Here is an 11,107-nt window from a genome sequence, read left to right as displayed (position 1 = left end):
GATAAGATGGACAGGAAAAACCAAGAGTTCTATGGGGCTTTTAATGGATCAAGATCTAGTCGGGCTGTTGGAAAGTGGAATACTGACTGTATTTAGAACAGCTGGTGTATTGAAGTGGGGTAAGGAATTGAAAACAGAGCAAAAAGAAAGATGTTTGTATTGAGCAAGCGTTTCTTCCCACATTCCTTCATTTTGACATTTTCTTCCAAGATTGAGACAACATTCAAAATATTTCTCCTTTATTTTGATCACTGGCCTATTTCTCTGACCATGACTGCTCATGTTCTCATAGGCTTGTTCCTTCCTTTCTCAAACCTGATTATCACGGGAGTTGGGCAGCTGGACCCGGCCCTTCTTTGTTCTGGTCATTGAAGCTAAGTTCTTGTCAGGCAACAAAGGTACGGTGGGATCGTTGATATAATCTTGGACCCATTTGTCACTGGGGTTGGCACAGACTTCTCGGTGCTTTTTGGTGACAAAGCTGTAGAGGCACAGTTAGATTGTCATGGGCTGTGGGTAGGAAGGGGGCCCAGTTCACAGCCTCCTCCAGCTCACATGGCTCTTGTTCTTTGTATTATCCTTTGGGCCCCCTGTATGTGTCCCCTCATACCTCTCTGGGCTTTAGACCTCACCATCTCTTCCCTATGGCCCTCTCCAGGCGTCAAAGCCCAAGCCCCTAGCCACGACTCCACTGCTTCTACCATGGTGACCTCTTGATCCTGTTCATCCCATTCCTGCCTCCAGATTCCTCTTCCGTTCACACAGAAATACCTGCAGGGAGTGCTTACATGATTGCTGGAAGGGTACAGTAGAGGGCCTTTCTGTATCCCACCAGCAGTTTCTTTGGCAATGGTTTCTCTTGATGCTTCAGGCAGCAGGTGGGTGGAGAGTTCACCGACTCAGGGATTTCTGAAAGAATCATATTGCAAGTTGAGCTGGGGAGGCAGAGGGAGAGACCATGGGTGCCCACCTCCATCTCCTACCTCTGAAAGCAAAGCTCCTGTTAGCAGGGACTGATGAGAGCTTGATGGGTAATAGGGAAAGTGACGAAGATGAACTCCTCTTGGGGATAGACATGGGGGACATTCAGCCTCTGAACTGAGGTTGGGGAGGAGGGTGAGAAGATAAAGGTATGAGTGAGAGGAGTTAGAGCAGGAGGAAAAAGTGGATGATTTAGGCTTTGGAGTCAGCTTGGGTAAGATTCTTGACCTAGTTTCCCCATTCATTAAATGAGAATAACAAGGTACTCATATCCTACAGTGGGAGCATGGTGAGAAGAGTTGAGAAGATTCTTAACTCAGAGCCTGGCACACAGAAAGGCTCAACCAGAGCTTATTATAATTGGGAGCAAATGGGGTAATGACCACTCTTCTTGCCTTGGAAGTGGCTCTTTTCCTTCTTTGTGACACTTGCAGAATGCCAGGCTAGATTGTCACTCTGGAGCTCCCCTGACTCCTCATCAGTTGGGGCTAATACGCAGGAGGTCAGGCCTCACCATCTCCTAACCTGCAGAATGCAGATCCCTTTGTATCTGGACCCTGGGCCTCCAGCTGGGGACAAAGTCTGGGACATCTCCAGAGCCCCAGCTGGCTGTTTCATGCTTTGGGTGGTCCATTTCCTCTTCCCTGCAGTCTGAACCCACTACACTGGCCTGACTGACCTTCCCAAAGGGCATTTCTGTCCTTTCCTCTCACCAGACACGTATAGTTCCTGTGTAAGTGACTGGGTACCGTCCCTCTAGAACTGATGTTCATATCCCTGGCTCGCAAGCAGAGTTTACAAAGACCAAGGTCATCCTGAGAATGTGCAGATAGATTGCATGGTGGATTTGACCCTTGCTCCCCTATGTGTTTATACAGTGGAGCCAGGCCAGGCTGCATGCTAAGGGTAGCCTTAAGAGAGACAAAAAGGGCAGGGGCAGCCTAGGGCAGGCACATAGGAGGGCTGAGTATCCTGGTGTCTTCTCTGTCACCAAGTCTTCATAGATGATGGTAGAGATAAGGGGTCAGGGGTGGGCAAAACAAACCGTATTCTCCATAGCTTCCAATTTCTGCTCTCCATAGCTTCAAAATCCCTTTCTTCTTTTCTGCAGACTTTATTTGGCCTTAGATGAGGTATGGAGAAGGGAGCCATAGATCCCCCCAAAATACACTTAGCCTTCCCACTGGGACTCGTTTTTGGTTGTAGATAGTCCCACAATCCATGCCAGCTACTGTGAAGAAGGGATGTCTAGACTCAGACTCCCCATTCCTCAGTTCAGTTCCAAGCAATCGCTTCCACTCTGCTCACCCTCCTCTTCCTTACAGACACTCATTGCTGAATTCTCTGCTACTTTTGCTGCTCCTCGTACCTACTAAATGATCACTCCCTTAGGACCCCTAGGGTATACCTTGCTTGCTTCAGCTTCCTGGAACTGCCCACCCCCAGGAGGTTCTAGCCCAGCTCCAGCTCTACCTGCAAAGGGGAGCAGTAGAAGACAGCAGCTGGGTCTGACAGTGGGTAGAGGCTCTGGAGCTCATGCAGCCAGAGACCTGACAGCACCCTTGGCATTGCCTCTCTGGCAGCTGCCCATCGCCCTTTCTCATCCCTGTCTTCCAGGAACAAGTGGACTCACTTGGCTCGCTATAAAAAGCAGAAGTCATGGTGAGGACGAGGAGGAAGAGAAAGAGGGCAGCCACAGAGACCTTCATCCTCTCAGTGGGGTAGAACTGCTTCAGTGGAGAGCTGAGCAGAGGTGTCTACCTTGCTGCTGGTCATCCACTCTCCGATGGCTCAGCTCTCTGGACTCTGACCGCTTCAGAGTACAGGGAGGAGGAGAAAGATTGGGGCTCTGTATTGGCTGAAAGGGAGGGTGAGTTTGGCAGGATTTGAATTCATGTGAAAGGATGGCCAGAGGACTGGCAGCAAGGGTGTGTCTGCCCTACCTTACTAATGCTTGCCATAGTGAAGTGGTGATTGTTACTCCACCTGGCCACTGACCCTTAGAGAGAGTAACTAATCTGCCCAAGGTCCCATGGGCAAGAGGTGGATGAGGCGCAGTATTGCGAAGCAAAGTCATGTGCTTTCACCATTTTACCTCCCACTATCTTGGTGCTGGGGAAGGAGGGAAGGATTGAATGCCTCAGTTTCCTTCTGGTGGTTGGTCTTGGGGCAGATGCACATAAAACAGGATTAGAGAGGGGCTAGGGATTTAGCTCAGTGGCACCGCGCCTGCCTCAAAAGCGCAAGGTCCTGAGTTCAATCCCCGGTACAAAAAATAAAATAAAATAAAGTAAAAAGCAGGATTAGAGAGAGCACAGACTGAGGCACAGGCAGGGTCTGGTGGCCTCTGAAAAGAATGTCCCCCATCCCCAGTGCAGGGACAAATGATTGAACCCATTTTTTTATATCACAGATCATGCTATTAATATTTCAATAAAACAGTACGCCTGATCTCTGGGTCCCTGTTTGTTACTGAGGCGCTTGGTTTGTCAGTATTCTTATTTATCTCTTTGGACCTTTGGACTCTGGGCTGATTTTTAGGTGCAGCTGGCTGATCCCTCCTGGGGCTGCGTCATCTACCCCTGGGGCTGTGACCAATATTGACCAGCAGAGGGCGCTCCAACGATATACCTGATAACCAGTGTATGTGGTCCAGAGTTCACCTTCTGTCTGTCCGGCCTGGTCTCTGGCTGGGTCTGTCCCACAGAACCTTCTCTCTTTGGATTTCCTCAGGACCTGCTTCTAGGTTGGAGGCAGCAGTAAGAGAAGTGAGAGAAAATATAGGGGCGTTTTCTGTGAAGAGACTGTGAGCTTTAGAGGCATAGGGGAAGTGTTGCAGAGTTGAGAAAAGAGGAAGGCAGGGGCAGAACAGGGAATATGTGGAAACTTAGGAAACTTGCTGCTCGGAGTGACAGCTCATATACAGCTAAAAGGTGATGCGGTTATTCCTGGAGGGTTCAAGGCAGTTAGTGGTAGTGAAGCTGTGGTTTTCTGTTAGGGCAGGGAGGGTGTGTATGTGGGGTACCCCTTTGACCTCCGTTTATTGGAAGTGAGGAGATCTGAGGATGCCTTGTTGTGCCTTTGGGATGCAGAGCCCCTTCTAAGCCTTGCCATGGCCCCAAACCCTTGCCTGTGACAGGCTGGAGGCCAGGGAAGAGTGGTCATGGTTCCTGCAATGGACATTACTCTCATGCCAAGAAAACCAGATTGTCCTTGAGCTCTGGAGATAAGTTTGAGAACCTGTTCCTGGAGCACAGGCCGCTTCTCGATTCCTACCTGTCCCCTTTTTCCTTCTCTTCCTCCTTTTGCACCTGGTACCTGTCAGGCTTCTGCTAGGCCTTGTGGGTGATACAAATAAAGCAATATAGTACAGATTGGTGTAAGTAAGTTAGGGGAAGAGACAAGATAAATGTGTGCATGAAACATTCCTAGCCTATATAGCAGCGAAGAAAGGCCTCAGGAGCAATGCACACGCACACACACACACACACACGCATGCATGTGTGAGTACACAGAAGAATCTGAAATCTGACTGCTGAGGAGAGGCCTTCACGAAGATTCATCTTTAAAATCAGTTGGTGAATTCTAGCTTTATACTTGTGGTAAAGCTTCAATAAGGTGGTGCAAACAGACTGCTTAGCAGAGTGCTTGGCATGTGGAGACCACTAACACAACCATATGTGTTGTTAGTGTTGGTGGGGAGGTGGCTTTTACCTTAAATGTCTTTCTCACACTCTGCTTAGCTTCCCACACTCCCCATCACAGGCCTGACCCTTTGTTTTTCACCAGGATCTGGTAAAACTTCTGCACAGTGAGGCTTGTTGCTGAGGATGCCATGTCCAGGCAGGGCTCGTGTCCCTGTCTACTGCTAGTTGATAAATTCAGGAGAAATGAAGGCAGGGAAGGGCGTGAACTGTCTTTAATTCAAGATAGCGCAGCTTGGGGTGGGGGGTGGCACTGGGCAGAGGGGCAGGTGGAAGAGGCTTTGGCCTCTTCTCTTTAGGTCACTGAGCTGTGTCTTCTCCAGTGCTTCTGGATCACTCAGTTCTCCTCCAGGTCCTTCAGGTAATCCTGGACCCACTCATTTTTGGGGTTGGCACAGATGGAATGGCCCTTTTTGGTGATGAAGCTGCAGAACAAGAGGGCAAAAAAATCACATATTGAGGGGTCCAGCATCCCGGAAGAAAGCCTGACCTCCCTCCTGCCCTCCCACAATGTCCACTGACCTAGACCTTCAGTGCCTTTGTCAGAGGCAGCTCAAAGCCAGGTTCTTCTCAGAGACATGCTCGTCTCCCCACAGGTCCCGAGTCTGTGTCTCCCACCAGGAAGGTTCCTCATGTCTCTTCCTCCCTTCCCCTGATGCCTCCCTAACCCATGGGGCCAGCTTCTAGGTGACTCTCTGCAGGCCTCAGCCAGAAAGGCCCTAGACTGCCCCTCCACTGCCTCTCCATCAGACACATCCACATCCTCCTTGCCTCCTCTCCCCAGGTCCAGCTAGTCCCTGTCCCCCAGGGTGGTGTATGGTGCCACCTACACAACTCCAGGCTTGGGACACTCGCTGCTGGTCTCATAGTAATCCACAATTCGATGATGTGGGACGCTGTGGGTAATGTAGGAGAAGCAGCACTCCGCCGGGTGGAAAGGGCCTCCTGAGGAGAAAGTGTGGAGGACACTGAGGTGGGGGCCCTCATTAAAGGCCATGTTGCCAGCTTCTTCTGCAATCCAGGAGTACTGTGGAGAGGGAAGGAAGCAGGAGACAGCCTCACAGAAGTTAGGGAGATGGCTATGGAGGAACTCAGTCTTTTTCTCCCTCTCCACAGCATTCTTCTGGCTCCTCTTTCCCTCCTTCATCAACTGCCCTATTCGTTTCCCCCAACTCCTTCTGGAAAAACAGGGTGATGACTTTCTACTCCAAGCTTGAAAAGTAACAAACCTCTGGCTGCTCAGTGAGCACAACTTTCCCTGGGGGACAGACTCACAGAGAGGCCTCGTGACTTGACTAAGGTCACACAACCCACACGGCTTACTCAGGAAAAATGCTCCTCTTTGGAGTACAGTGGACCCTCGAGTTATGATCAGCCTGCATATGAACAACTTGGGTTATGACCTGAAATTTAGTTTTAACTCATGACCAAAGTCTTGAGTTACAACCCGAATGCCGGCCACTTGTGCTTCCAGATGGTCTCAGATACAGATTTAACCCCTAAAGAGTTCTGGGAGGAACATTATAACATCCTTTCCCGTGTGAGGTTAATTGAGAAATCCCGGGCCAATGTCTCTCCAAGGACACTGAGACCTTCCTGGAATAAAGTGTGGCCTAAAATTATACAGGAGAGAGACTCTGAAGGCAACTGACCAAATTTAGTTACAACCAGCCCTCAGGAACAAATTGAATTTGTAAGTCTAGAGTGCACGGTATTTGGAAGAAATGTGGACAGTGAGAGGTGTATCATTTAGGAACCAGACCCAGATTCTCTCAGTCTCTCATCCTGTTTCCACTGAACCCATCCCCTGCAGAAAGGGAAAATGTTGACACCAAGCCTCGAGCGCAATGATCATGGAGTCAGACACCCAAATTCTAACCCAATCTCATCTTTGCTTTCTTTTTACTGGAACGGTTTCACTTCCCCTGTCAATTTCTTCCATGATAAGTGAGCCTTGGGGCAGTGTCTGTGTCTGCCCCCCCTTCTTTTCTTTGCTGCATGGTGGCCTTGCTGGGAACCGCACAGATGCACAGTGCCCTGGGCCCTGCACACACCCTAAGCCAGCCCAGCCAGCCCACTGTGGCCAGTAGTTGCGCCTACAAGTGAAGGCCAAGATGGCAGCATCCAGGCACCACAGCCGCCACATGCGCCACACCACCCAGGCGCTCCAAACGGGAGTTCACACTCGGCCCACACCTGCTGCCCCACTGGGGAGCCACCTGGACTGCATCCCCCAGGCCGGCTTGATGCTGCCCGGCTTCCTGTAGGGGATAGGGAACGGCAACCCGTGAAGGCCTTGAGGGAGAGGCCCAGGCAGGTGTTGTGGCCTTAACCTTGACAGAAAGGGCCAGAGTACTAGAGAGCAAGGCGGCCTGGATATGTCTGACGCGCTCTGGCCTGTGGTTCTCATACTGAGCTTCCTGAGCTCTTGGGGGTTTGGGCACTGTTTGGAAGCACCCTTGGTTTTGAGAGTAGTGTCGTGAAGATTGTAGCCTCTTCAGCCCTTTTCCCTGTTTTACATACTGGCTGTGTGGGAGATTTTTCTTGAAGAAAAAATTTCATGGATTATGTGATTTTTCAGCTATTTTCCGACTGTGAAATGTCATAGCTCTTACAGGGGATACCAGGGAGTGACAGTGATGTCACCCGAATCTAGTATTATGGATGTAATGGGATGGGTGTGGTAGGCCAGCGACTCTTTACAAACAAGCAAGTGCTGTGCTTATACAGGGGAAAATCAGATCTGTGCATGTCATGTGACTAAACTGGGCGGAAATGTGAGTGTGCACTGTGGGGGACCTCAGAGGTCACTGAGGGTGAGCAGATGCTTGGGTGGAAGGGAAAAGACCTGATCCTGATATCCAGCACCATTCCAGGTAGTATCCTCACTAGCCAACAAATGGACTATGGGATCCCCTGGTCCCAAGCCCACTCAGGGATCTGACTCTCACCTCAGCCCTCTCAGCTGACAAGTGACTTTTCAGAGAGGCAAATCAGACTGTCCAGATTGCCACTAATTTTAGACTAACTTTATTTCAACAACAATTTACATTTCCTTGAGTTTCTGAAAATGAAATGAGATAAAATGGAAGGGTGGTTGTCTATAAAGGCAGCTTATCCTAAAAAAAAAAGGACCAAAAAGTCATCCAGGCACTGGATCATCCCACACTGCTGTATCTCTCCCATCCACACCCAACCTATTTTCTGACTTTTCAGCTATTTTCTGACTGTGAAATGTCATAACTCTTACAGGGGACACCAGGGGGTGACAATGATGATGCCCGAATCTGGTATTATGGATGTAATGGGATGCTGGAGGGCCAGCACAGGGCTAACTGATAATGGAAGCAGCTGGGCTCAAACCTCAGGAGGCCAGTAGACAAAAATGGCTTTGAGGGGCTCCTCATATCCCTGGGGATAATACCCCTAATGATTGGGTTACTGTTATGCTTGATTGCAGAGAAAGGATTTGAGGGACTGGAGAGGCAGGCTGGCCTTGCCACATGGCCTTGGGGGGACAGATGAGGATGAAGCCAGTCTGAGAAGATCCAGACCTCCTTCTAGAGCGCCCGTCATCTCCCCAGCCACCGTACTCCTGCTTCTTTCCCCTATAGGGACTAGGAGGAAAGGAAGACAAGGTGTTTCACTCACGTGAGGAGGACTCAGTCTTGGCCCCTAGGGTGACAGTGATGATGAAGAAGAGGAAGGAGATGGTGGCCACGGAGATCTTCATCCTCTGGAGGTGCTGCAGAAGGAGAACTGGCCTGCTGGGAGCTTCTGAGGCTCTTGGGGCGAGGAGGCATTGAGAAATGATCATTGAGGCAAGATAATAAGGGAACTAAGACTTTGAAAGGAAGTAGAAGAGCAGCAGATACCTCAGCAGTTTCATATCCTGCACACTTACAGAGGGTGGTGGGAAGGAAGCAAGGAGAGCCAAGACTGAAGGGAGGAAACTGCCTCCCATCCCCAGTGGGAAGGACTCTTTGGATAAGAGCCTTTCAGTAGGCAGAGGCCTCATTCACAGGGGCTGGCCCGCTGTCTTGGGCTTAGGAAAGGATCTCAAGGTTGGGAAGTGTTCCGTGCCTGATTCGAGCTCCAGGCCTCAGGACAAGGCTATGTGGGTCCTGATGATTCAGGATCTGCTCATCTGGAGACCAGAGGCCATTTGGGGTAATGAGATGAGGTCTGGACCCCTCAAATCAGGTCTTACTGATTAGGGTGAGGAAATCCTCACTTAACCTCTGAAGCAGAACCCGTAGCTCCACCCTAATCTCTCTCTCATTCACCACACTCTGGGGTGAAGAGTAATATCATGTCCAGTAGAGAACACATTTATGTAATGGTTGCTGTACACACTAGTTGTTATCCCCAAAGGCTTTGTGAATATTAGCCCACATAATCTCTATGAAGAGTTAATCTTTCTAAAATTCCTGTTGAGCAAAGAGGCTGAGAAGCAGATCCCGAGATTTGACAGTTGATAAGTGGAACTGGGGTGCAAACGCAGGCATTCTGGCCCCCAAGTCTGTGTGCTCTTAACAGACATGGGAGCCCAACTATGCACTCCAAAAATCCCCTGGCTGGCATGGATTCTCTATCAGGTCTTCAGTTTTACCCCTTTCTGAGCTTAGGAAGTGGATTCCTTTGGGACCTTCTTCTGCTTTCTGATTTTTGTTGTAGAGGAATTTGGAGGGAAGTTTAGAGAAAGCCTAGTGCAGGATCGCTATAGATTTCATCAATTAGTGAGGGGCTGGAGTTCTGTTCTGGGCACCGTTCTGAAGCCATCCAGGCACATTAGCCAAAAGTGCTGTGACTGGTGTATGATTTCTATTACAGTCCAGCTTGCATTCTTCGAGGACTCCTGAGGTTACCCTAAACAGGCCATGCACTGAGTGGAAGCCAGGGCTCACACAGACCCAGTGACTTGCTCACGTCCACTCAGTCATCTGGCTGCAGGACAGATTCCCCCCTCTACAGATTTCCAGCATAGCAGCCTTCACCATGCTCTTCCTGGAGGCACTTCCTCTATCTTCCTTGCTGTTGTGGTCCGATAGCTGTTTAATCTCTCCTTACTGGAAATCATAAAGACAAGAAACATCTATTATTTATTTTTGTTATTTCACACAGAGCCAAGCACATAGTAGGTGATTTATAAATACATCTTTTAAAAGAAGAATGAATAAACTGACCTATGTGTATACATATGTATATGACAAGAAATGGCTGAATTCTCACAGTTAGGTGTGGAAACAGTCATTAGTTAGACATTTCCTATGTTTGTTCTCATCCATAACAACATTATTTAAGCTCCTGAAATAAATGATAACAGTTGTCATTAGGGACAATCTCAGGAAACAAGTTATTCCTGGGAAGAATATGCATTCAGAAGAGATAATGTTTACTTTATTGCCATGGATTTTTAGCTGACCTGCTAAATTGCTGCCAAGAGGCTCACAGAATTATCCCTTTCTCAGCAGTTACTGAATTTCTACCCACATCCGTGTGAATATGCTAACAACTATACTAAACAATTCAGGGAATTAATGAGAACGAAGGTTTATTTCTGGCACGTCACAGTCCACTGTGGCTCAGCAGTGGGATGGTGGTATGTCAAGAAGAGCTGGCTGTTTTGTGCCCTCACTCAGGAATCAGGGCTGCTTCTGTCTTGTATTACCACCCTTTCTAGCACAAGGCCTCCCAGCTTGCTCGAGGAAAGGCATAGGAGGATTGGGGGATTTTCATGGACCAGGTCTGGAAACCCTATAAATTACCATCACTCACATTCCATGTCTAACATCAAGACATCTAGCATTAATCTAATGACAAAGGGATGGAAAACATACATCATCTGTATAGCTAGGAGGAAACGGGAATAGCATTAGTGACCACATCCCTTCTTTGCCACAATATCATATGGATACTTTGGCCATTTCCTCGTCCTACTGATTCAGATTTCTGGGATGGCACCTAGCAATCTGTGTTTTAAAAAGCTCTCCCAATAATTCTTAGGCATGCTAAGGTTTCAGAAACATTTATCTATAATACAGTTTTGTAACTGGTGTACTTCAATTATATTGGTCTATTCAGTTCTTGGGCAGCTCAACTAGGGTATGGAGAGACTGAGTGCCAGACTGCTTGCTTCCAAATATAAAGTTTCATCTTTTCTCTCCAGAGTTCCATAATATTTTGGAGATTTAGTGATGAATTAGATGTGGTTCTAGTATTCAATTGTTATTCTTATTTTCGGTCTTTTCTGTGTATTGAAATACACTTGATGGGCAGCAATCTAATGTGCTCTCCTCTCATGGTTTTCCTAATGCCTAGCACAGTGTGTAACATAAAGGAGACAGTAATTGTTTGACTGTAAATATCCATTTTAGGATACTAAAGAGAGGAAGATAGGTGCATGTGGCTGGGATGTTGTG

At 48.5% G+C, this 11,107-nt stretch overlaps 2 protein-coding genes across 2 annotated transcripts; both read right to left on the bottom strand.

The window, feature by feature from the left end:
* Nucleotides 1–222: 222 nt before the first annotated feature.
* On the bottom strand, nt 223–2,821 carry Ccl16 (C-C motif chemokine ligand 16). The gene is made up of 3 exons (XM_004870664.4): nt 2,615–2,821; nt 789–909; nt 223–481 (listed from the first exon to the last, which is right to left on the bottom strand). Exons 1-3 carry the CDS (start codon nt 2,688–2,690, stop codon nt 310–312), a joined length of 369 nt encoding a protein of 122 aa, XP_004870721.2. The 5' UTR covers nt 2,691–2,821; the 3' UTR covers nt 223–309.
* A 2,064-nt stretch (nt 2,822–4,885) lies between these two features.
* Nucleotides 4,886–8,545, bottom strand: LOC101713119 (C-C motif chemokine 14). The gene is made up of 3 exons (XM_004870665.4): nt 8,337–8,545; nt 5,516–5,630; nt 4,886–5,110 (listed from the first exon to the last, which is right to left on the bottom strand). The coding sequence occupies exons 1-3, from the start codon at nt 8,500–8,502 to the stop codon at nt 5,023–5,025; spliced, it is 369 nt and encodes a 122-aa protein (XP_004870722.1). The 5' UTR covers nt 8,503–8,545; the 3' UTR covers nt 4,886–5,022.
* Nucleotides 8,546–11,107: the final 2,562 nt, after the last annotated feature.

Source organism: Heterocephalus glaber, unplaced genomic scaffold (genome assembly GCF_053883595.1).
Source record: "Heterocephalus glaber isolate CG9 unplaced genomic scaffold, H.glaber_assembly_v1.0 deba00001564, whole genome shotgun sequence".
Classification (NCBI taxonomy): Eukaryota; Metazoa; Chordata; class Mammalia; order Rodentia; family Bathyergidae; genus Heterocephalus; species Heterocephalus glaber.
The sequence above is the reverse complement of the archived record's forward strand: the minus strand, read 5'-3'. Positions and strand labels throughout refer to the sequence as shown.